This window comes from Carcharhinus amblyrhynchos, chromosome 24 (assembly GCF_965287045.1).
Source record: "Carcharhinus amblyrhynchos chromosome 24, sCarAmb.v2.hapA, whole genome shotgun sequence".
NCBI classification, from domain to species: domain Eukaryota; kingdom Metazoa; phylum Chordata; class Chondrichthyes; order Carcharhiniformes; family Carcharhinidae; genus Carcharhinus; species Carcharhinus amblyrhynchos.
In genome coordinates this window covers 29,046,641-29,073,387 of record NC_137347.1, presented here as the reverse complement: position 1 = coordinate 29,073,387, position 26,747 = coordinate 29,046,641, and the positions used below count along the sequence as shown (strand labels likewise).

At 43.7% G+C, this 26,747-nt stretch overlaps 1 protein-coding gene across 3 annotated transcripts; it reads left to right on the top strand.

The window, feature by feature from the left end:
* The first annotated feature begins 3,350 nt into the window (after positions 1-3,350).
* paqr7b (progestin and adipoQ receptor family member VII, b) lies at positions 3,351-19,645 on the top strand. Of its 3 annotated transcripts, none has more exons than XM_080211494.1 (3): positions 3,351-3,411; positions 3,614-3,713; positions 17,366-19,645. In XM_080211494.1, the coding sequence occupies exon 3, from the start codon at positions 17,398-17,400 to the stop codon at positions 18,454-18,456; it is 1,059 nt and encodes a 352-aa protein (XP_080067620.1). In that variant the 5' UTR covers positions 3,351-3,411; positions 3,614-3,713; positions 17,366-17,397; the 3' UTR covers positions 18,457-19,645. The 3 variants fall into 3 exon arrangements, with proteins under 3 accessions (XP_080067620.1, XP_080067619.1, XP_080067621.1); XM_080211493.1 differs by having other exon boundaries at positions 3,354-3,436; XM_080211495.1 differs by lacking the exon at positions 3,351-3,411 and adding an exon at positions 3,440-3,462.
* The last annotated feature ends 7,102 nt before the right edge of the window (positions 19,646-26,747 follow it).

Here is a 26,747-nt window from a genome sequence, read left to right as displayed (position 1 = left end):
AGGTTTAAAGGAGATGTATGAGGCAGAGGGTGATGGGTGCCTGGAACTCACTGCCGGGGGAGATCGTGGAGGCAGATATGGTAGTGACTTTTAAGCGGAGTCTTGACAAATACCTGAAAAGGATGGGAATAGAGGGATATGGTCCCCAGAAAGGTAGGGGTTTTAATTAAGTCAGGCAGTATGGTCGGTGAGGGCTTGGAGGGCCAAAGGGCCTGTTCCTGTGCTGTAATTTTCTTTGTTGTTTTAATCTATCCAGCTCCACTTTAAAAACACTCAAAAACTGTTTTCGCCACCTTTAGAGGAAGAGTTCCAGAGACTCACGAGAGAAAAATATTACTCATCTCTGTCTTAAATGGATGACCTCTTATTATTAATGTGACCTCTAACTCTAAATTTTTTTTGCAAAAATATACTTCATTCATTAACTATCCGAAAGAACATTACAGTTATATGGGGAGATGGTAGTATTGTCACTGGACTAGTAATCCAGAAATCCAGGTCAATGCTCTGGGGACCCATGTTCAAATCCCACGACAGCAGATGGTGGAATTTGAATAAATAAAAATCCAGAATTAAAAGTCTAATGGTGACCATGAAATGTCCTTTTGGGTAGGAAATCTGTCGTTCTTACTTGGTCTGGCCTACATATGACTCCAGATCCATTGCAATGTGGTTGACTCTTAACTGCCCTCTGAAATGGTCTAGCAAGAAACCCAATTCAAGGGATGGACAAACCTTGCCGATGACATCTTCATCCCATAAAAGAATTTAGAAAAACCTTTTAGAAAGGAAATCACACAAAAGTGCAATAATATTCAGGTTTTCTGCATATATCATCTTGCACACTGAGGTGCTTCAATGCAGTCAAAGAAACATTTCAAAATGGTCATTACAAATGCTACAAAGGTATTTAAATTGTTTGTATAGATCAAGTTGCACTCTGAGGTGCTTCAATACAATTGTGATATGCGCAATATTCACTGTATACATTCAAAGAGTGTCGTACAGCCTGAGGAGATTCTATACAATTCCACTCCCCTCAGTATACTAATCTTAGATAGCGACCTCTTATCATTGCGCCTCTACAGTGGCTGCCCCAAGCTTTAGTGTATTGCTCAGCAAGTAATGCTGCGCTTTGGAATATGCCAGTCTGCAACATTTGGTTAGGGACAACCTCTCGCACCAACAAGTTTTGGACAGATTGAAGTGTCTATTTGACCAAATTGATGATCCTTCAGCACCCCCTATTTTTAGGTTCTCCCACAGGAGGAAACATCCTTTCCACATCCACCCTGTCAAGACCCTCAGGATCAGAGTTACCTGTTACTTTTCTAAACTCCAGCAGATACAAGCATGGCGTGACCAACCTTTCCTCACAGGACAATCTGTCATTCCAGGTATCTGTGTTTCAGGTTTGCTCTTTCATTAGTTCCATTTTTTTTTCTTTCTTCTTGTTGTCCTTCAGATTCTGTACAAGGGATCTTGGAAGTGTTTCAGTCATTACAACCAAAACAATTTGCATTTATATTGCATCTTTAACAAAGGAAAACATCCCAAGTTGCATCATAGGAATGTTATCATGTTTTCCCTTTTAATTTCATATTTTCAAAAACTGCAATATGTTGCTTTGAGGAGATATTAGAATAGGTGACCAAAAGCATGGCCAAAGAGTGAGGTGGGAATCCGCAAAATTGAACCATAATTATGGGGAATTCAAGGACATCTCAATAAATACAATGGGTCCAGGAATACCTCAGCACTTGCAAGTGATCGCAGGAGTGCACACCTGGGACTATATCAAATACATAGATGGGATTTCCACACACAATTGCTTAAAATAATCCTGTGATTCCAATGAGCTAATAAGTTTACATTTATATACCTTTTGCAACCTCAGAATGTCCCAAAGTGCTTTACTGTCAAGTATTTTTGAAGTGTAGTCACTTGTGCAATGTAATTAACACAGAAGATGACCATATTCCCACAAACAGCAGAGGTAACGTTCAAATCATCTCTTTTTGTCATACACAGCTAACATTTTCTGTTATTATTTCAGCTTTCTTTTGAAACAGTACGATGGGGACTTTCCCCAAGACGGCAGATGATGGCTGGAATTTTACCGGCATGCCTGTCCTAATTTTGGGGTGGGCGAGGCTTGCAGAACAGCATTCTCCATTGGCCTCAGGCGGGATCTTACAAGTCTCAGCAAGCAATGTCGCAAAATTCCAGTAGATGTCTCAATATCACTTTACCCAAAAAGATAGCACCCCTCACTTTGCAGCCGTCTCACAGCGAGTCTCACATTAGTTATAAAATGGATGAGATGATCCATCTGCGGTATTATTCCTCTCCTGAGTGCACTAATCTATGCTGGGACAAAATTACCTTTGGCCATTTTTTAAAGATATTTTTTGCCCCATCCATAACATTACAAAGCCAATGCTCAGAATGGACCAGGCAAGCCAAATCCATTCCTTGCTTGTTCCAAAAACCAACTTCAAAATCCAATTGAATCCAATTCAAGGTCCCCACAAGGGAGCCAGACAATATCCAAGCTGACAAGATGAGGCATTGCACCCCGTCTTGGGCCTGATCTGATGCTTGATATTAGCCAAAAGGTAAATCCAGTGACAAAGAGTGCTATGGTTGACACAGTGGTTAGCACTGCTGCCTTGTAGTGCCAGGGATCCAGGTTCGATTCCTGACTTGGATCACCGTTTGTATGGAATCTGCACATTCTCCCTATGTCTGTGTGGGTTTCCTCCCACAGTCCAAAAGATATGCTGATGAGATGCAACCACCCTGCTAAATTCTCCCTCAGTGTACCTGAACAGACGCCAAAATTCGGCGACGACGGGATTTTCATATGAACTTAATTGCAGTGTTGTACTGGTGACACTCGTAAGTAAATAAATTCCTGGATACACTAGCCTTTGCTGGGCACTTTGGCCTTTTTGCTGTGTCTGTCCAGCGACAGTGTTAACTTGCTCATGAGAGGGTTGGCTTATCAATAACTGGTACCTCCAGGGTAGAGCTGGTTACACATTAATCGAGTTCAGGGAGTGGTGGGGAAAAGTGTCGATTCAATAAAGGGAATAACTTTTGCCACACGCAGACAAATCCCCCCACGCCCCGCCCTTGTGTCCAGCGCTGCGTTCCCTTGTTTTGCTGTGCAACAGTGACACCCACGTGGGACGAAGATGACTGGGCGGGGCCAGCCCTAGCAGGGCCGAGCTGATTGGTGGGATGACGCAAGGGACGGTGGGCTGATTGGCCTCGGCGGGGCGGTTGATTGACAGATCGCATTGATTGGCAGGGATTTGGAACGCGGTGTATCAGACTGGGAAGGGGGTGGGGATACAGTGTATCAAGCGGCGGGGAAGTCGCCAGTGGAGCAGCATCCAGGCCGAGGTACGCGCTGGAGACGCCCTGAACGGTACCGGTGGCGTTCGACAATTAGATGTTTGTTTAAAATCTGCATTGAAAAGTTTAACCTACAATAGAGGGGAAAGCTCTGCAATGTTCCCCCTGTTTATTTATTACAAGGGTGTCAGTTACATCTGTAATTAACACTCGTAATTTCATTGGCTTTTTTTTTCTGGCTAAATTGTAGGTGAATGTATTTTCGGAGACACTGGCGGTGGCGGCTTTCCGGAGGGTGATGTTCAGACCCAACTCTGCGCTTGGAAAGTGCTAAGGTTCCCAATAAATCGGTGAGTGTCAGGGTAGTGGAAATTGTTAATTCTCTGCCTGGTAATTGACATTAACTGGGTGTCGCGACGCTCGTCTCATCCATTCACAAACATTAGCTTAATGGATGAGTTGTTTCCTTGGAAGCGTTAAATGTTTGGGTCTATCACCATGTCAGTGGGAGACTCGGGTAGTCCCCACAGGCTCCCAGAATGACTGAGCTCCGCGATTAAACCCCCCTCACCCGGTCGGAGAAAATCCATTGGGGCATTTTCACAGCTTGTTACTTCCTTTGGAATATTTTATATCTTTTGGACTGGGTGGGGTCGAATCTTGCTGAAACTTCTAGAAATGCTGACCAGAGTTGAAATAACTTGCGCTGTGTTTACATTATAGACAATAAGCTACTTCTCATTGAAGTCTAGGCACTCTATAATACAGGAAACGTGTTAGCCAGATGTGTGTGCAAACAGCATTGAGACAGATGACTAAATTGTAAAATCCTTACGATGCAGGAGAAGCCTTTCGGCCTAGCAAATCTACACCGACTCACCCACAGACTCTTACCCAGGTTGTTTTCCTCTGCCTTATCCCTGTAACCCCACATATTTACCATGACTAATCCATCTGACCTACACATCTTGGGACACTAAGGGCCAATTTTACCATGGCTAATCCATTCAACCTATATACTTTAAGACACGAAGGCAGTTTTACCATGCCTATACATTTGGGCACTAAGGGGCAGTCTATCCATGGCTAATCTATCCAACCTGCACATCTTAGGACACACTAAGGGGCAATGCACCTAACTTGCCAATGAGAGAGCTGCTGCTTTTTGTTTGAGCACTCCAGTAGGACCTTGAGGGAGGATGAGAATTTTATGTTTGTGGATTTCATGGACACGAGTGTTAGTCGTACAGTGTAGAGTTGGAAGTTGTGGTGGGGTGAAGAGGATAGTGCTTTACTTTCTGGGGGATTAAACTAAAATGGACTGAAGTGGATGTCGCTTCCCTTTTAAGAAATGGGTGGCTGACTGAACAGTATGGGAATTTCCTCTCCTGCCACTTCCTTCATCTCTTTTTTTAAAAAAACTTTTAATTTCTTTGTCATTTGGAACTTTTCTATTCCCCCCCCGCCCCCCCATCGCCTCATCTAATCTGGTTTGCATATAACTGATATTAATCATCCTGGTGTGTTACACCAGTTCATCAGACGACCAAGTTTGGTAAGGCCTTTTGCATTTGATCATCTCAGATGAGAAGGGATTCTGGACACTAAAGTTGGCCCTCTGCGTCTCTTGACTAAGTAGGGAAAAAAGAATTGGCCAAGATTCTTTCTACATTCCCAATGACTCTGGCCAGTCTGCCCCATCATGTTCCTCACGTTGTGATGAAATAAAATGGATGCAGTCTAGGTGCATGGTTAAAGACTGGTCTCTTGGGGGAATGAATTGGCTGAGGGAGGGAGAGACAGGCAACGTTTATTATACAAACATCAGGGGGAAGCTGTCTCATTAGTGCAGAAGTGTAAAGAATCCAAAGGTTGGAGGGGAGTTTAAACTCACTTAAAATTTAAGTCCTTTACTTGAATGTTTACATGTACAAGTATGTGAACGTTATCTTCTCTAATTTCCCCAGCATGTGTCAAGGTCCTTTGTGTGAACATTTGATCTTAACTAGCACTGGAAGTTTTCACGTACAAAGAACAGTACAAATGGGAACAGACTCTTCGGCCTACTAAGCCTGTGTTGACATATGAATCCCTCCTAAACTAAAGACCTTTTGCTTCTACGTGGTCCATAATCACTCTATTCCCTGCTTATTTGTATATTTATCAAGATGTCTCTTAAATGTTACTATCGTGTCTGCTTCTACCACCATCTCTGGCAGTGCATTCCAGGCACTTACCATCCTCCTACGTAAGGACAAAAAAAAAGCTACGTCTCCTTTAAACGTCCCCCCCTTTACCTTAAACTTATTTCTCTAGTAGTTGACATTTCTACCCTGGGAAAAATATTCTGACTGTCCATTTTGTAAACTTCTATTGGATCCCTCCTCAGTTGCTGACATTCAAGTGAAAACAAACCAGTTTTGTCCCATCTCTCCTCATAGCTGATACCCTCAAAACCAAGCAACATCCTGGTAAATCTTTTCTGTACCCTCTTCAAAGTCTCTCCATCCTTCTGGTAGTGTGGCAACCAGAACTGTACACATTAGTCTCTTTTTCATTTTTGTATTTTAATCAATCAAATCTTAGGTTGAAGATTTGCAATTATTTTGTTTTACAGTATATATAAATGAGGTTCAGAACACTTAAGATGGGTTCAACAAATATTCTGTATTTTCAGATTTGTTACCCACCCTTCCTCCTCTTTCTTTCAGAATTTATTGTGTTGCACGGTGGTCAGTATCATAGCATTACACAATTTGCTGAGAATTTTGTGCAAAATGAGGCCTACATTATGTCCAATCTGAATGCCCTGGATCTTTGACTATAAGCACCTGAGCAGCCTGGCTCTAGCTTGTAATTCAGGGGTAACATGGCTGGCTGAACCATGGGGAGTAACATACTTTCACTCTTCCCGCTCTCTTCTCTTTCCCTCCCTCTTTATCCTTTATACACACACATACCCCCTCCCCAGAACTACCCAATTCCTCTTGTGGAAAGATTACTTTATTCCCATTTTTATTAATGATAAATAAAGCATATAACCATTTGAGCAAATGCAGCTACTTCTTAGCCTTAATGCTAGTTTTTTTTTAGAAGGTTCCTTTCCATTGCAACACCATTAGACGATTTTGTGAGGTGCAGAGACAATATATATATTAAATGGCAGATTAGGTAACTGGACCTGGGTAGCTCGGGCTACAAGGGCATGAATGTGGCATGAAACTTGATGTTAGAAATGAAAATCTTTAGTTAAAGATTGATAAAGTTTCAGAATAACTGAGTCAGATACTACAGTGAAATTCAAAATATGGAGTTTTAAGAAGAAAATTTGAGTGCAAGATAAAGAAGCACAGGCTCTAATGGAGAATAGAGGAAATTAAGGGAAACTGCTTCAAATGGCTGTAGATTGTGTCCTCCAGTTACCAGTATTAAAGGGTTTGAGAAGAGAACCAGAGGTAATGTGAGGAAAAACTTCTATGTAGTGAGTGGTTAGGATTTAAGTGCATTAGCCAACAGGATCACAAATACAGATTCCAGTAGTTTCCTTCAAAAGGAAATTGAATAAATACTTAGGATCGTAGTAACCCTACAATGCAGAAGGAGGCCATTCGGCCCATCAAGCCTGCACTGACAATTCCGCCCATGCCCTGTCCCTGTAACCCCATGAATTTACAATACTAATGCCCCTGACGCTAAGGGGCAATTTAGCATGGCTAATCAACCTAACCCCCACATCTTTGGAAACTTGAGGGAGAAAATGATTGCATGGGGATGGGGTGAGAGCAGGGAAGTGGGATGAGCTGATTTGCTCTTGGAAAGGATCAGCCTGGACTCATTGGGTGAATGTCTGCCTCCTGTGCAATACTATTTGATAAGTGTAAGAGAATTGGCATCTGGACGATACGCAGGAGACCTGATGCAAATTGCTAGCTGTGTGCTGTGTTTTAAAGCTGAGTTAGGTACAGAGTGCATTTTCATTTAATGAACATAGATGAAAGTATATGTAGCCTTCAGTAAACAATTATTTGCATATCTGTTTATAGCCAGGGCATTTACTTAAGTAAACGGTTTTGTGAATTTGATAGAAAATATTAAGCACTTCTTTTGATTGTGTATTCTTTCATCATTCTCCTGCATGAACTCCATTTGAATCTGATCTGCTTTGAATTGCAAGTTGTTTCTTTTGTGCCAGTGTATTCTGACGTTGGTTAAACTGAATAATGAAGCAAAATTTAAAAATTACCTTGTGCATTTTTGCATAAAGATATATATTTTTGAATTTATGCCCTGTCCGTGCCAATTAATTAGCTATGGAACGTGTCCCATTCTGGTTTCGTACTATGTACTGGAGATAGTGAAAAAAGACTGGGGCGGGGGGGGGGGGATTTTCCTGTTCTGCTCACCACGGGAATCGTAGCCAGGGGAGGTCATGCAAAGGTCCGTTGGCCTTCAATGGGATTTTTCAGTTTTGGGGGTAAGCATGGCTGGAAAATCCTACCCCATGTTCCTGTCTTTGATTGCAATTCTCTCTCTTTGGCTACCACACTCCTTCCCCTATGCTGCAACATGCTTCTGTTCATAATTTGGCTCAGGACTGAGCATCCACCCATCCACCACTACCATTCTGAGCTTGTCCAGCAGGCTTTCATGTGGAGAGATGGAGTTAAATTTAGTACTAGACAGTGCCTTTAGTAGAGGAGTTGAAAAGGGACATGAAGAAAATCGTCCCCTCTTAATTATCTGGGGATTATAACTTTAAAAAATCATTTGAATGTTTTGGATGTATAATCTCAATATCTGCAGAGACTAACATTGTAATAGGCTCCAGTCAGACATACCAGCATTTCCATTGTCAGACAGGTTGCCTGCTCTTGTGTAGAGGCAAATAAATTGGTGTACTGATAATTACTAAGGACGCAGTTTGCAGTTAATTTAAACTACATTTGCCTACCAGTGTCTGTGACTACAGCTCATGTGTTTCTCCTTTTTGATTCTTTCCAAATTATACCAATCTCAACTATTGAACCCATTAGTAAACCTTCAGTGATGTGTGTGTGTGATGTGGCTGGAGTGCTGCACATTTGATTTGGTGTCGCTAAGCATTAGCAAACCTGAGTTAAGGAAAGTTTACATTTGATATTTTTGCCGTGTCTTTCATGACACCCCAAAGCACTTTACAGCCAATGAAACATTATTTAGTCATTGTTGTAATATACAAAACATGACAGCAAATTAATACACATCCAGCTCCTACAATTAACAAAATAAAACCTCAGATGATCTGCTTTAGGTGTTGATTTGAAGGATAAGTATTGACCAGGACACTGGGGAGAACTCTTGACTAGTGGAATTTCCACCTATTTCAAATGGCACATGGCCTAAGTTTAGCATTTGTGAGTGGTTTATTGGTGCACTGGAGCATCCCTCTGTGTGCTCCAGTCTCTGAAGTGGGGACTTGAACTCTGGCTGTAAAACTCTGGGGGTGCTACCGATTTTGCCATGGACAATTTGGTCTAAAGTGAATAGAACATAAGAACATAAGAAATAGGAGCAGGAGTAGGCCTTCGAGCCTGCCCCGCCATTCAATAAGATCATGGCTGATCTGTCGTGGCTCAGTTCCACATTCCCGCCTTCTCCCCATAACCCTTAATCCCCTCGCTTATCAAAAACCCATCAACCCACGTCTTAAAAATATTTAGCGAGGCAGCCTCCACCACTTCAATGGGCAGAGAATTCCAGAGATTCACCCCCTTTGAGTGAAGAAGTTCCTCCTCAACTCCATTCTAAACCCCCCCCCCCCCCCCACCTTTATCTTGAGGCTGTGCCCTCTAGTCCTACTGTCGTTTCTGAGCAGGAAGAGTCTCTCCACCTCTATCCTATCCATCCCATTCATCATCTTATATGTCTCAATGAGATCTCCCCTCATTTTTCTAAACTCTAACGAGTACAAGCCTAGTTTATTCAGCCTCTCCTCAGCTCAACTCTGGTATCAACCTAGTAAACCTCCTCTGCACTTCCCCCAAGGCCAAAATATCCTTGCGTAAGTGCGGCAACCAAAACTGCACACAGTACTCCAGCCGCGGCCTCACCAATGCCCTATACAGCTGCAGCAAGACCTCCCTACTTTTATATTCAATCCCCCTCGCTATGAAGGCCAGCATCCCATTAGCCTTCCTGACCACCTGCTGCACCTGCAGGCTGGGTTTTTGCGACTCATGCACAAGGACCCCGAGGTCCCTCTGCACCGTCGCCTGCTGCAGTTTTTCGCCACGTAAGTAATAGTCCTTCCTACCATTATTCCTACCAAAGTGGACCACCTTGCACTTGCCAACATTAAATTCCATTTGCCAGTTCCTGGCCCATTCGCCCAGCCTATCTAGATCCTTCTGCAGACTCTCCACACCCTCCGTGCAATTTGCCATTCCACCAATCTTGGTGTCATCAGCAAATTTCGACACCATACACTCGGTTCCCTCCTCCAGATCATCTATATAAATGGTAAATAGCTGAGGCCCCAGCACCGACCCCTGGGGCACTCCACTAGTCACCAACTGCCAATCCGAATAGCACCCATTAACCCCCACTCTCTGCCTCCTATTTGACAACCAATCCTCTATCCACGCTAATACCCTACTCCCAACTCCATGCCCCCTTACCTTCTGCAATAACCTCTTGTGAGGTACCTTGTCAAACGCCTTCTGAAAATCAAGAAAGACCACATCCACCGGCTCTCCTCTATCCACCGCCCTAGACACATCCTCATAGAACTCCAATAAATTAGTCAGACACGACTTCCCCTTAACGAAACCGTGCTGTGTCTGCTCTATCAAGCAATTCCCCTCAAGATGCCTCGCTATTTCCTCCTTGATGACGGATTCTAACATTTTACCTACAACAGACGTTAAACTAACCGGCCTATAATTCCCTGCCTTTTGCCTACCGCCCTTCTTAAACAACGGCATAACATTAGCCGTTTTCCAATCTTCCGGCACTTCCCCGGAATCCAGCGACGTTTGGAAAATAACCACCAAAATAACCACTATCACCTCTGCCATTTCTTTCAGAGCCCTGGGATGCATTCCATCTGGTCCTGGGGACTTGTCCACAATCAGTCCCTCCAGTCTGCCAAGCACCGCCTCTCTAGTAACAATAATGTCATTGAGACCCTCCAGTCCTACCACCTTTCCATCGCTACCACCCGGCAAATTATTCACGTCCTCCTCCGTGAAGACCAAAACAAAAAAGTTATTCAAGACCTCAGCCATTTCCCCATCCCCTACCATGAAGTCCCCTCTCTCATCCTCTAAGGGTCCAACGTTCACCCTAGCCAGCCTCTTCCTTTTTATATATTTATAAAAACTCTTGCTATCCTTTTTTATATTAAGTGCAAGCCCAGCTTCATAGTTTCTCCTACCCTTCTTTATCAACTTCTTTGTCAATCTTTGTTGACATTTAAACCTCTCCCATTCCTCTTCTCGCCCACTACTCTTAGCTACTTTAAACGCATCCGCTTTTAATTTAACACTTTCCTTCACCTCCTTCGTTATCCACGGCTGATTATCTCTCCTCCTACGATCCTTTTTGACCATCGGAATAAATTTCTGCTGAGCACCAAGAAAGATCTCCTTAAAGATCCTCCACTGCTCCCCAGCAGACCTACCTTCCAACACGCTCCCCCAGTCAACATTCGCCAATTCTTTTCTCATCCTACCGTACTCCCCTCTGTTCAAACAGAGGACGCGTGTCCAGGAACCCACTTTCTCCTCCTCCATCTGCATCAGAAACTCCACCATACAATGATCACTCTCCCCAAGAGGATCCTTCACCACAAGGTCCCTAATTCTACCCGCCTCATTACATAGCACCAGATCCAAGATAGCTCGCTCCCTCGTCAGCTCCAACACACACTGTTCGAGGAAACTATCCCGGCAGCATTCCAAGAACTCCTCCTCGAGCCCACCGCGTCCAACATGGGTCGACCAATCAATATGTAGATTGAAATCCCCCATAATTATCGCCGTCCCATTCCTGCACGCCGCACTTATTTGCGTGTTAACAGCCCGCCCCACCTCCAGATCATTATTCGGGGGCCTATAGACGACACCCACCAGCGTCTTCCTCCCTTTGCTGTTCCTAATCTCCACCCACAACAATTCCACCCTCTGCTCCTTGGCTCCAATATCATCCCTTGCTACCACCGTGATGCTATCCTTAATCAGCAGAGCTATGCCCCCCGCCCCCTTTTTCCTCCTGCCTATCCTTCCTAAACACTTGATAGCCCTGTACATTCAGCTCCCAGTCCCTGTCACCCTGCAGCCACGTCTCTGTAATGGCCACCAGATCATATCCATTTGTGCTGATCTGCGCCACCAGCTCATCCACTTTATTCCGAATGCTTCGTGCATTCAGATAAAGCGCTTTCATCCCAGCCTTCGTCTGTACCCTATTTGCCAGAACGCTACCAACCATATTCACGCCCCCTACTCCCTTTATTATTGGGACATCCTCGGCCTCTTCCCTTACCTGTACCCTCTCCTTAACTTTAGACCCTGTAATGTCACCTACTTTCTTCTCTCTCTCTCTCTCTCTCTCTCTCTCTCTCTCTCTCTCTCTCTCTCTTCTCCCCCCCCCCCCCCCCCCCCCCCCAATTAGTTTAAAGCCCTGTCTACAGTCCTATTTACACGATTCGCCAGGACTTTGGTCCCAGCACGGTTCAGACCAACCCCATCCCGCCCGAACAGGTCCCACCTACCCCAATACTGATGCCAGTGCCCCATAAATTCAAACGCATTCCTCCCACACCAATCCCTGAGCCACCCATTCACTTCCTTAATCTTATCAACCTTACGCCCGTCTGCACTCGGTTCAGGCAGTAGCCCAGAGATAACCACCTTGTCGGTTCTACTTTTTAATTTTTTTTAAATTGCCTGAGATCAGTGAGGCTTGTCATTGAGTGGCAGCATTGGTGAACTGTAGGGCTAGGACTTTGCCGTGGGTGGAAACCAAGCATTCTGCTGATGTGACTGTCTGAAAACCTGCCTTGTTACACAGATGCCTGTGTAGGCCATATCTTCATTGAACTGAGGCAGGCTGCCAACTCCAGAGGCAGGAAATATTATCGTACCTTGCCCATGGAGCTCCATCCTCCCCGTTCAAAGAAGCAAACTGCCAATAATACCAAATACAAGTTGGATAAAATGTGCAGCATAGAAATAGGCCATTCATCCAATTCGTCCGTGTTGGTATTTATGCGCACACATGATTCTTCCTTATACACTTCATTTCATTCTTACTAACATAACTTTCTGTTCCTATCTCCTTGTGTTCATCTAGCTTCACGTTGAATGCATTTATTTTATTCATCGCAACCATTTGTAGTCGCAAGTTCCATATTCTAACAAAGTTTCTTCTGAATCTCTTAGTGGATTAATTCATGACTATCATGTATTTATGACCCCTGGCTTTGGTTTCCTTTCAAGCAAACTCTTCTGCAGCTACCTTTTTGAACTAGTTCGTAACTTTCAAAACTTCCATCAGTTGAAGCATGGTTCTTCAAGACAAGAGCCCCAGTTCACTGAGGACACTATTTTATTCCTGCCCTTTTTTCAGGCAGACCTCTTGGCAAAGATGCAAGGACAGGATGAGGTGCAAATGTGACAAATGCAGGTGAATTGCAGAGGCAGTAAGGTTTCAGTTGCATTGCAGAGCCAATTCGGCTTGTTCCTTTGTAGCTGGGGGTGTTTGATAATAGGCACTATCATTGCATATCTGTCCTAACTCAGGTCAGGATTTTGACAAATGGGTGACTCTTGTCATTGTCTTTTTTTTTAAAACTTCAAGTTTATTAGCTAGCACCAGTGAATAGCAGCAATACTGTTTTGATGAGATGCTAAGCCTTAATGATCTCCTTCTCAGTTGCCTGTGATGGTCAGAGAAGAATTTTGCAAAGTAGACTTTAGCCTTGGCTCAGTTGCCTGTTTTTTTTTTTTTTTGCCCCTCTTTTCTGAAAAAAAAGGCTTGCATTACGATCACTGGCTGTGCTTTGGGACAGCCACTGAAATGTAGTAATCTTAGAAACTTGGCAGCTAACTTGCATTCATCAATAGATATTGGTTTGAAAGGGTTAATGTGTGAAGAAGCAGAAAATGTGGGAGTCTCAGGGTGGGGAGGGAAAACCCAGAGGGGAGGATGTGGGATTAAAAAGGAGCTGCTGGGAGTGGACTGCTGTGGGTGGATGCACCCAAGTTAAAAAGGTGGTGCCTACCCTGTGCCATGCCTCTCCAACATTTCTGCCAGGGCCTGAACACAGCACATTTTTGAGGTCTCCCCTGAACTCATCCTGCCAACCTGAAAATTAAATCTGGGTGTGAAGCAGTATTTAAGTGGTCTAAAATTCTCAATTTAGGCAAGGTGCAGCATGCAGGCCTAGGCCTTGTCCAACCAAGCATGAAGTTGCAGAGAGGTTGGGGCATGCAGGAGCAAGGTGCAAAAGTCACCTGAAACATTTAGCGGTCACCCCCTTCCTACAAGTGGCACAGTGGTTAGCACTGCTGCCGCACAGCACCAGGGATCCAGGTTCAATTCTGGCCTCAGTGATTGTGTGTGGAGTTTATATGTTCTCTATGTCTGCGTGGATTTTCTCTGGGTGCTCTGGTTTCCTCCCACAGTTCAAAGATGTTCAGGCTAGATGGATTAGCTGTGGGAAATGTGTGGGGTTATGGGGATCCGTGACGGAGAGAGCCTGGGTAAGATAGTGTCAGAATCGGTGCAGACTTGTTGGGCTGAATGTCCTCCTGCACTGCATGGATTCCGTGATTCTATAAGACCCACAGGTAGGGGAGAGATCAAATTCTGTTCCTTTAATAACAATCCATTGATCTAAAGTTGGTTTCGCTGCCAGCTTGGCTCGATTATGTGTAATTGTCAGCTTGACCATGCTTCCGGTGTGGATGTTTTGATGTGTTTTCAACTTCACCACAAGACTTCTCTTAGTGACTGAATATTTCTTGTTTTTTTTTGTCTCCAGTTCTCTCTCTCCTTTTCCTCCACCTGCAACCTTTCATTGTAAAAAAAAAAATTCACCCCAACCACTTTGGGAACACAATGGGGCACTTTTTCCCTTTGCGTCTGCTTCAGAAGAAGCAAACTACTTAAAACTGACCTCAGTTACATCTTTGTCTACTGTTGGATATGCAAGAGGCATTGGCATGTGTGTATATGTCCAAATTAAAACGGTGGTGCCTACCCTGTACCACACCGTACATTTTTGGGGTCTTTAAGATCAGGAGAGTTCTGATGTGCTGACGAAACACTCCACCATCAAGAGCATTACTGTTCACTTAGAATGTTTGTTTGTCTGAATAAGTTTAATTGACAAACACTTTGGGGGTACGTTGACCACGTGGAATGAAAGTTTGCTTGTTATTTTAAAGTAAAACCCCATCTACACTGCCATCAAATATTCCCAGAGCAAGTAAAGCATTGTCTTGATAGAGTAGAATTCCCTCTACACCAGCAGTGGGCAACCTAGGCTAGTGAGTGGGCTGCATGAGTGGCCCTCCTTCATCTCAGTGAGCTGCAAGCTTGAAATTGGGCTGGTTCATTAACCATGACCCCATGTATAAGATTAAATTAATTTAATACAGGCTGAATATTTCATAAGCTATTGAAAATGCTTAATGATTAAGTTATTAGAACTTAATCAACTTCAAATTGTAAAAGCAAAATAAATATTTGCGCATGATTGGGCACAGGGAGTGCACAGCTCTCAATGTTGTGTGCAATCAGTACACATCCCATTTCACGTGCCCTTGCTTTATTACATATCATTTCAGTCATACTGGAAGGAGAAAAACTAATTGGACAGAAATCGGTGGAATGTGGCAGCTTTGTGTTTGGGTAACCATCAACAAAATGTCTCGTGGGCAGCACTCGGAGCCCTGATGGGCCCAATGTGGCCCCCTCATGGGCTGCAAGTTGCTCACCACTGCCCTACACTGCTATCAAACATTCTTTACTGCAGTGCAGAACTCCCTCCACACTTCTTCTACCCCCCACACACACACAACACTGCCTCAGACCCAAAGAATGAAAAGTGGTTGCTTTTGCCCAAATATGCTATTTGTCTACTTTCCATATTAGTCTTGCGTTTGCCAAGTTAGCGTAGTTCTGAGCTGTTTTCCCAGTCGGATATGAATTGTGACTCTGTGCAAACAGACTTGATGTAGAAACATTTAAACTTGGGGCCTTTTGCCTGTTACGTGTTCAGATCTTGTTTCTGTAAATCCACCCCCCAGCCTTTTCTTTAGAGAGTATATTCTCCAAGTGCATATAGATAGTTTCATTATAATGGCAGTCACAAAGAATTATATTCCTTTTTGTGTTTAAATAGTGAATGCTAATCTAAATATGGATATTGGTTTGAAAGGGTTAATGTGTGAGGAAGCAGAATGACCTCGTGTGCGCATTGTGATGATCCATTCCTTGAGATGGATCTGATGATTTTTGGCTTTGCAGAGACCTGGATTCAGTCACTTCAGCCAGGGGTTATATACGGTGTCATCCAGAATCTGCTTCAAACAGGCTGACAGAAAACAAACACAGAGAAGGGATGTTAGTGTTGTTGCTGTAACTGATTAATCTTCAAAAGGAGCCCTCCACTGAACATCCTGTGTTGACATGGAAATTTGGACTTCCAACGTCTTGAGGGAAGTAGATTTCTGGGGCTGTGCACTTGAGGAGTTGGGGTGGGGAGGATGCTGTATTGTGTGCAGTTTCTGGCCCGGGGTGGGTGGGGGGTGGGATTTCTAACATTTTAGAACACTGAAACCATCACAGCTGCAAAATATCTTAAGAATTTCAAACCATCTGTAGCCCTCTCTTAGATTCAACTTTAAAACCAACTCCATGTTTCCATTTTTCTGTCCCTGCAACTTGAGGCAACATCCCATGGCTTACTGCAGATTCTGGAATCTAAAGCCAAAAGAGAAAATGCTGGAAAATCTCTGGCAGCATCTGTAAGGAAAGAAAAGAGCTTTGACAAAGAGTCATCTGGACTCAATGTCAGCTGTTTTTCTCTCCTTACGGATGCTGCCGAACCTGCTGAGATTTTCCAGCATTTTCTCTTGGTCCCGTGATTGGTAACTTTTTTTTAAAGGACCCCTGATGGAGAGTTCCTGTTAAGTAACTGACAGCAGTGATTCTTTCTCCAATCTGATGCGTCAACACTTAAACGGAATTGCTTAAAGCAACATACAGTACAGAAACTGGACATTTGGCCCAGCCATTTCACACTGACAGTACACCACTCGTGTCTACTCTTATCTTCCCTTGTCACTGCGTAGCCTCCTTCCTTTTTCCCTTCATGTACTTTATTTAGGTTGCCCTTAATTGTTTCTATGCTATTTGCCTTAACAACTCCCCTGTTGTAGTGAGTTCCACATTCTCTCCATTCTCTTTGCGATTGCTGTCTTATGGAGTTTGCTACACAGATTGGTTTTTAGAGAAGGAAACAAAAGGGTGCAGAATGTAGTGTTACAGCCCTAGCTAAGGTGTAGAGAAAGATCAACTTAATACAAGGCAAGTCCATTTAAAAGTCTGACAGTAGCAGGGAAGAAGCTGATCTTGAGTTGGTCGGTACGTGACCTCAGACTTTTGTATCTTTTTTCCCAAAGAAAGAAGGTGGAAGAGAGAATGTCCAGGGTGCATGGGGTCCTTAATTATGTCGGCCGCTTTGCCAAGGCAGTGGGAGGTGTAGACGATCGATAGGTGGTTTGCATGATGGATTGGGCTACAGTCACAACGTTTTTGCAGTTTCTTGCGGTCTTGGGTAGAGCAGGAACCACACCAAGCTGTGATACCCCAGGCTGTTGAAGGGGGGGATGGCGGCATCTTGATTATTCTGGGATTGGTGTTGGTCTTTTTTTCAAATTTTGAGTTGCCTTGACGACATTCCTCGCTTATCCTATTAACTGGATTTTCTTTGTTTAAAATTGCTTTATAGGTACCAGAACTTGTAACCACCCCGGTGTTACCATGGCAACAGTTGTGATGGAACAGATTGGCAGACTCTTCATCAACATCCAGCAGATACGTCAGATCCCGAGCTTGGTGGAACAGTCCATTCCCAGCTTGCCGTGCACAGTGAAGGATTATGAAGTGCCGCAGATCTTCCGGGAACCCTACATCTACTCAGGCTACCGGCCTGTGGAGCAGAGCTGGCGTTACTACTTCTTCACCCTGTTCCAACGGCATAATGAGTCTGTCAATGTTTGGACCCACCTGATTGCTGCGCTAGTCATCCTCCTCAAACTTCAGGAGCTCTCTGAGACGGTGGCCTTTTTATCTGATCCCCACGCACTGCCACTGTTGATTCTCTTCCTGTCTGCCTTCACTTACTTAACTTTTAGCTCTCTAGCCCATCTCTTACACTCTCGCTCAGAATTTGCCCACTACTCCTTCTTTTTCATGGACTATGTTGGCGTGGCCGTCTATCAGTATGGTAGTGCACTGGTTCATTACTACTATTCTGTTGAAGAGGAGTGGTACCACATCATCAAAACATTCTACCTTCCAATGTCTACCATGTTGGCTTGGATGTCCTGCGTGGGGTGCTGCTACTCAAAGTCCAATGCCAAAGTACTGCATCCCAGGACACGCAAGCTCTACCAGATAGTGCCAGCAGGGCTGGCCTACATGCTGGACATTAGCCCAGTGGTACATCGTATGTACAATTGCCATTCCACTGGTTGCACTGACTCCACCATTTGGTACCATGCAGGCCAGATCATCTTCTTCCTCATAAGTGCTCATTTCTTCTCTTACCCCCACCCAGAAAAGTGGTTCTTGGGAAAGTGTGACATCTTCCTCCAAGGGCACCAGATTTTCCACGTCTTCATGGTGCTGTGCACGCTGGCCCAATTGGAGGCTATCCAGTTGGATTACAAACACAGGCGGCACTTCTTCCAGGTCTTTCACAGGGACTGCACCTGGTCTGTGGTCACCAGCTTTGCATTCATCATCTTCTCCAGCATCGCCACAGCAGTTTACATGAGGCACCTCATCAAAATCAAACTTGCCAACAAGGACAAATGAAGACTGCCAGTTCACAGTATCGTACGACCTTTGTCTTCAGTACGCTGTCCATTTAGGGTGGTGGATGTAGCTGGGACAGGGAGGGATGCAGGGGTGGACAGAAGGGGAAAGGTGGCCCTCTCCTTCAGCTGGCACTGTGGCCGGGATTTTTAATCACGATTTGAACTTGGCATCGATATCCTTGCAGTGGGACAGGCAGCAGTTATGGAAAACAACAAGCGTGTGCACAGAATTCTCAATGTAAATACTGACGATCTTGTATCTGTTGCATTACACTCAACTTTAGATGTTGCAAATTGATTTCAGACAGTGCTACGTGCTGCCTGCTAAACAGATTTGTTCGACAAGTGTTGCTGAGTAGAGTTTAGATAATGAGTGCCTTTTGGCTTTGGCTATTATTAAATGTGCCAATGCTTAAAACCTGAATATAGAAAACAATGGGCCTCAATTGACCACTGAACCCATCAACCATTCCTTGGCCTGTGTGCTTAATTTGTCTAAATTTGAGTAAATTTTGTTGGTTTCACTACCTTTTTATAAATGTTCAAAATTTTCAGTAATCCGGAGTTAAATATTCCCAAACTGTACCATTTTTTTGCCTGATGCTGGTTGACTGCCCTAACGTGTGCTGAAAGGCAACATTTCAGATTGGAAAGAATGCAGTACGTTATTGTGTCACCGAGCTGGGTTTGATCTGTGTGTGTGTGGTCATTACTATCTGTTGCTCCACGGTACCACTTTGTGGTGAAAGTGAAGCACTGCAGCAAAATGGTCCTGACAAAATCAATGCATCTCATTTCTCTGAGCATTCTGCTGTTTCAGCTGCATTTCCATCTCACCCCTGATCAGCTGACTGAGACTTCTCAGTGGCGTTGTCCACTGTGTTGGTGTCGTTGCAAGCTCAGCCATTGTAATATTCGCACCAGAGGAAGATTCTTTCCGTCAAATTTCTACGTGATTGATTCTAGCAGTGAGTGTGCAGCTTGAGAGATGATATCTTCTGCCATTGGTGCCAAGTATCTTTTACAAAAGGTGTAATTTGATGTGCTGCTAGTATATTTGAGCCACCATAAGGAAAGAGGATGAACAAACTCTCGTTCATATAGTGCCTGTCTTGACCCTGTGATGTTCCATTGCATTCAATAAAATATATGAAAGTCACTGTGATGAATTGGTAAACCCAACTTGTGTGCACCACAAACAAACAACGTAATCAATGACCAGATATGTCTTAATGATTTGATTGAGGAATGAATAGTAGCCGAGATACTGGAGGAAATGCCCTTCTCCATTTTGTAAAGGGGTCTGCTCTGTCAACACGAGAGGGCAGACCAGATCTCGATTTAACATCACAACTGAAATATGATAACTTGGCAATGCAGCACTACTTCAATACAGAATCAGGACCTGCTTTGACAAAAGGTCACCTGGACCTGAAACGTCAACTCTTTTCTCTGCATACAGATGCTGCCAGAGATTTTCCAGCATTTTCTGTTTTGGATAGAGTGTTGATTTAAATGTTGTACTTGGGTCCCTGGTATAGGGCATGAACCCACAGTTTATGACTTAACACAAATGTTACCCATTGAGCCTTAGTGCTGGGGGCAATCTGAGTCTGAGTATTGAAGTAGTGTTGCGGATCCAACAGTTTTGCACTCGGAAAACCGCACACCGTAAGTTAGGCTTGTTATTGAACAAATAGAACAAGAGAGGGAGGCTGGTTAGCTCACTTGGTCAGATGGTTAGCATGTGGCTCAGAATAACAGCGTGGATTTGATGCCCATTTTGGCCGAGATGGACTTGGCACCTGTCTCTTAGCCATGACCCTGAGAGTGGAAGGCAAGTGGCAAGCCAGCACTGCTTAAAAACTGACCAGGAAATACTCTGGACTGAATCATCAGATAAAGAGCTGTGGACTTGGTTTAGACAGCGCACATGTGACTGGGTGATCTGCAAAGAATAAACTTTGGCTGGTAGCCTGGGTGGCTACAGCAAATGAACCTTTTCTTGATTGAGCATGAACTGTGGTTTGTGTTGAGTTGATGGGTTTTCTGGAGGGAAATCAATCCAGTGGATATTGGGTGGGATTCTGCAGCTTTGAGAGATGGCCAGTGGGAATCCCAGTGCCTTACAGAATGGGACATTAGCCAAAATCAGGATTCGCTTGACTTGGGCTGCTGGCCTCGATCGGGTTCCCACCCACAGTGGGCAATGCCCCCATAATTATTGCAAACCAGCTAATTGTTTTACAATGGGTAGTTTTGATGGCCCATTCAGCAGTCCCCTGCAAGGTAGCAGGTGATGGGGAGGCAGAGATGGAGACAGCATTGAAGTGGAGTTAAAATTTTTCAATCTCCACGTACTCAACCTAAAATAAAAATGGGATCCAATCTCTTTCTGACTTTAAACATTTTGTAAAAGTCTTGCATGCACCAATGAGGTACCCTTATCTAAAGTGACTCTCTGAACTGACAAATATTTGGGGGAAAGAAAAAGCAATTTCTGTTGTCTTTTCTGATTTAGATATAACTTGACTAGCACAGTCAGGTGGCAGTTCTCACTTTGAAGTGTCTAACATTAACAATAATTCACCTGTGAGGATCTACTTGAATCTCCTTGTCAAGGTCAGGCCTGGTCAGCTAGCTGTTAAAATGCAAGCATTGTACCATTCCTAGCAGTACCACAGCAGTTCAGCTAGTTTTAAATTTTTATTGCACCTGCTCATTGATACTTATAAAGTTTATTTATTAGTGTTACACGTAGGCTTACATTAACATTGCAATGCAGTTACTGTGAAAATCCCCTAGTTGCCACACTCCATTGCCTGTTTGGGTACATTGAGAGAATTTACCATAGCCAAAGCACCCAGCAGCACGTCTTTCAGACTGTGGAAAGAAGCCAGAGCACCCAGAGGAAACCCATGTAGACACAGGAAGAACATGCAGCCTCTGCACAGACAGCTGGGAATCTAACCTGGGTCGCTGGTGCTGTGAGGCAGCAGTGCTGTCAGGGTGGCACAGTGGTTAGCACTGCTGCCTCACAGCGCCACTGACCTGAGTTCGATTCCTGCCTTGGGTGACTGGAGTTTGCACGTTCTCCCCACATCTGCATGGGTTTCCTCTGGATGGTGGGAAGAAACTGGAGCATTCAAAGATATGTAGGGTAGGTTGATTGGTAATGCTAAATTGGCCCTTAGTGTCAGGGAGATTAGTAGGGTATAGAAGTGGTGTTATGGGGGTAGGGTCTGGGTGGGATTGTTGGTGGAGGCGCGATGAGCCAAGTGGCCTTCTGGACAGTAGGATCTCTATGAATTTAAGAGCCCTGCAATGACATTCCAATTTCTGCTGATTTTGATAACCTGGCCTCACTAAGGTTTGGGTTTATAGGCAGCTGCCAAACAATGGAAACTTCTTCCAACAACTCCTCTCCAAGTGTGCTCGGGGTACATGGATTGGTTGCTGTAGAAAGTACTTGAGCAGCAGTCCTAAAGAGTCGGGCCTTGTCGAAAGCTGCTTTATTTGACAGGAGCAAGATCCTGTACAACGGTCTAAACTTGTATACCACTTGTCACCAGCTCCCAGTGATGCTGAAGGCAAAACAGATTGAACCAATATTCAGTGCCTTTCTAACTTTTTATTCATTTGTGGGGTGTGGTTGGCACTAGCTGTTGCCTACCATCCTTTGACTTTGCAGCAATTGATACAACTGAGTACCTTGCTAGGCCATTTCAGAGGGCAGTTGAGAGTCAATCCCCTTTGTGGCCCAGACCAGGTAAGGACGGCAGATTTCCTTCCCTAAAGGACGTTAGTGAACCAGAAGGTTTATCCGACAATGGTTTCGTGATCATCAGTAGATTTTTAGTTCCAGATTTTTTTTTTATATAAATTCAAATTCCACCATCTGCTGTAGCAGGATTCAAACCCAGGTCCCCAGAACATTAGCTGAGTTTCTGGATTAATAGTCTGGAGATAATACATCTCTTTCATCATTTCCTAGTGGCTGTACCAGTGTTGGTGGTCATAGGATGAATGAAGGAAGTGACGTTTTTGGTGTGATGTAAGTGGTTGCAAGTTGATTGGCCGCTTGCTATATACTGCACTGATTATAATTAATTTTGCGTTGAGTTTTTGAAAGTGTATATAACAAGCGTGGTAGAACAGATTAATAGTGTCTGTTTGAATGTGCAACATCCCTTTTAAGATTGTTTTTGCACTAGAATGACACAGACACAAAGAGCTAAGCCATAAAGTATGAATGATGGGTGTTTACATTCCTGTTGAGCGTTCAGCTTTTTGATTACATTCTTCCATTACCAACATTTTACAAAAAGAAATATAATTCCCTAAACCTTCCTGTTTAGACTGGAGCCTGAGAAGTTCACTGTGTTAATGGAGGCAGCAAACCAATCCCCTGTTGAACACTCAGGGCAAACACATCACCCAGTGTTTAAAAAAAAAAGCAAATGATTACGGAAGCTAGAATCTGAAATCGAAAGAGAAAATGCTGGAAAATCTTAGCAGGTCTGGCAATATCTGTACGAGGAGAAAAGAGCTGACGTTTCAAGCCAGCATTAACCTTTGGCAAAGCTTCTTTTCTCTCCTTACAGATGCTGCCAGACCTGCTGAGATTTTCCAGCATTTTCTCATTTGGTTTCACATTACCACGTACTGATCAGGTAGCTCTTCCTTAGTTTGAGCACTTGGTATGTTGGATGGTGGCACAGTGAGAGGTGTTCCATTTGCAGCGGAAGGTTCTAGCAGCGAGCTTAGGAAAGGATGAATATACAGCAGCCCTTTTCCTTCAGCTAAACTGTTTAAATTCCAATACTCCCCTGGCCTGCCTCCCACTTTTCGCTTATAAAAATCATGTCTTCTAACTCTCGTTGAATACCATTCTTGCTTATTGCTCAATAAGCTACACTGGCTCCTGACCTGCTAATTCCTCATTTCTAAAAATTTTTATCCAAATTTTCAAATCTATCCATAAGCAGCATCTCAACTCTAACCTCCTACAACATTCTCAGATTTCTAACACATACTGGTGTTGAATAATTCACCTCCTGACTCCCCAAAGCCGTCCTCCGTCTACAAAGCTGCAGTGTGATGGAATAATCTCTAGATCCAGCAACATTCAGGAAGGATGACACTGTCCAAGGCAAAGTAATTTGCATGATATGTTACCCATCTATTAAGCTTTTACTCCCTCCAGCACTGACGCACAATGCCAGCAGTGTGCAACATTCACAGGATTCTGCAAACATTTGCCATGGCTTCATCATCAACACCACCGAAATCCACGTCTCTATCACCACAAACAACAGACAGCAGGCAAGTAGAAATCCAAACTGGCAAGTGCCCCTGTAAGTTGTGCACCATTCTGCAATAAATCACTGTTATTTCATTGTCGCTGCATCAATATGCTAGAACTCGCTCCTTCTCTAACAGCACTGTGGGTGTACCTACACTACATGGATTGTTGTGGGTCCAGAGGTGGCTCACCACCACCTTGCCGATCGCGATTGGGAGTAAATGCTGGTCTTGTGGTGAAGCCCATATCTGATGAATTAATAAGTGTCTATGATTGTTATTACTGTGAGATTAGTAGCTGTACCTTCAACTACCTAGATCCAGGGTCTGGAATTCAATCCTTAAAGGTCTCTACCTCCTATGTGACCAACATTGGTCATCTGTCCTAATATTTTTGTCACTCAGCGCTAAATGTTAACTGGTAATGCTTCCGTAAAGTGTATTAGGATGGTTTGAAAGTTCAGTTCGACAACAGTACTGTGTGAAAGTCAATATGCAAATGCAGGTTAATGTTGCCCAAAGTCCAGTATTTAACAGAATAATGCAAAACTTTGTGTAGAGGTTTGTGAAGCTAAGATTAATGTCCTTAGTGTGATGCAAGCTAAGAGATTTAATGGAGGTATTCAAAATTATAAAGGGATTGAGTAAAGAGTGAGATCTGTTTTTATTGGCCAGAGAGGTAAAGGGATAGAAGTTTAGATGGATAGGGTAACATGTGTTGCATCAATGGTAGTGTAGAGCCATGTTGCTGACCTGTTTTTATGCTGTACGGAGTGTGGAATTTTCCCATCGTAGCATGTAAAAAGTTTATTTGCACACACAGTCTTACATTAATGCTACAATGAAGTTACTGTGAAAATCCCCTAGTCACTACACTCTGGCACCTGTTTGGGTACACTGAGGAAACCCATGCAGGCATGGGGAGAACGTGCAAGCTCAGCAGAGAGTGAACCAAGCTGGGAATCGAACCCGGGTCCCTGGAGCTGTGAGGCAGCAGTGCTGACTGTTGTTCCATCGTGACGCCCTGTTTAATAGCGAATTGGGGAATGAGGATGTGGTGGGACCTCCAAACGTCAGTTTCATGCTGGTGTAAAATGGTGGCAGGATCATCTGCTCCTGAGCAAAATGACGGGACATCATTCCCAACAGAGGCTGGCATGAAATCGTTTTGCATCCTGCTAACAGAATGCAGATGAAAACCTGACTGGAACTGCCCTCATTCCTTCTCCTCCAACTGATCATCATCAGTGGGAAATCACCCTGGCCCAGAACAGTGGACTAACGGGATGTGTACGTATCAGCACTTGTCTAGGGCTGCCTCAATAGTTCGCGATGGAGGCCTCCAGTGACTGTGGACCCTGGAACACGCAGCAGCGCTTGGGGAAGCATCTATTGGATGTATCTTCCAGCTTCAGTGTCTTTAACAGGGTCCATTTTCCAGCTTCAGAGAGTTCTGGGGTTTGTCTTCAAAAGTGGGTAAGTTATATCCACCTATCTTTTAGAAATGGTGCCTGGATATGCTGGCAATGTGCAAAATCATCCCCACGTGAAATGTTGCAAACCCCCCAATGCATATTTAATGAGGCTAAGGTCAGCAATATGACATAAATTCCCACCAACATCCACAGCGAGAAGCTGTCCTCATCTCCATCCCTGCCACAGGACTCGTTTCCAGAAGGGAAATTCCACCCATGGTATTTAATGTAAATGCTGGCCTGACCAACAGTTTGAGAATGAATGAGAAAAGAGTTATCTGCCATTTCTTACTGTCTAGGTTCAGGTAGAAAAGAGGCTGCTGGAGAGAAACCCACAAACCAGGTTGTGGTGAGACAGTTGTTGCATTAGAGGGAGGAAGAAAAGAAAATGCCAATTGGAACTTCAACAAATGTGCAAAAGCTGAATGATATAAGCGTGATATGGAGATGCTGGCATTGGACTGGGGTAAGCACAGTAAGAAGCCTCACAAGACCAGGTTCAAGTCTAACAGGTTTATTTGGCAGCACAAGCTTTCAGAGTCTCAGACTCCTTCTTCAGGTGAAGAATCAGTGCGAAATAGTGCGTGAGACTTCTTACAGTGACGTAAGTGTGCCAGGGTAAAATGCATAATGTCTTTCTGCCATGTCCAGACAATAGCTTTTGAAGTGGGTAAGATGGCCTTTTTTGTCAGTCTAATCCATATGTTTACCAGTTTGATTTTAAAGGCAGCAGGTTGGATGGCAAAGAGACACTGCTTGTTAGACATAGCAGATCCGGCAATTGTCACAGGCAGACACCATCCCTTTATCTGCTGCATGGTCTTTGAGTTAGGAGATGACACCACTGTTTATCCACTAGTCATGTCTAACTAATTGGCCACATCTGGCTTTCCAATTAAATTTTCATTTAGTAAATACAAAATAAGTGAGTAGTTAGTCATGTGATCTTGATACTCTTGTCCCCACTCAGTATGTGAACTTTATTTAATGTATTTGTTGGTAAAATGTTAAAAAGCAGCCAGTTTTTTGATCACTGGGATTGATTTGCTACCTTGGTCACTCAATAGCAGTGTATATTTATTAAGTAAATTTACACATGGGAAATGCATTTACTTCCATTGTGAGTGTGAGGTGCTTTGAAGAAAGGAATTATTGAATCAGACATCACAGAAGGTTATTTGGCCAATTGTATCTGTGCCCATGGGTTTTCAACAATAACTTAGATTTATATACTCCTTTAACATAATTAAAGTCCCAGGCAAGCATCTTTTAACCCTTTGATCATCTTTTGGTTTAATGTTTTAAGTTTCATTTCTGCTTTATTTTTGTTTCAGGAAGTGTCCCCCTTAAGGAACTGCCTTCCTTTGTCTCTGTTTGTTTAATTTTATTAGTTTGCTTTGGCAAGCATCTTTAACATAATTAAAGTCCCACGCATTTCCTGGAGACTATATATTTATATATATTTATTTTAAAAAAGCATGATACTCACAAATCACAGAAGCATTTATTA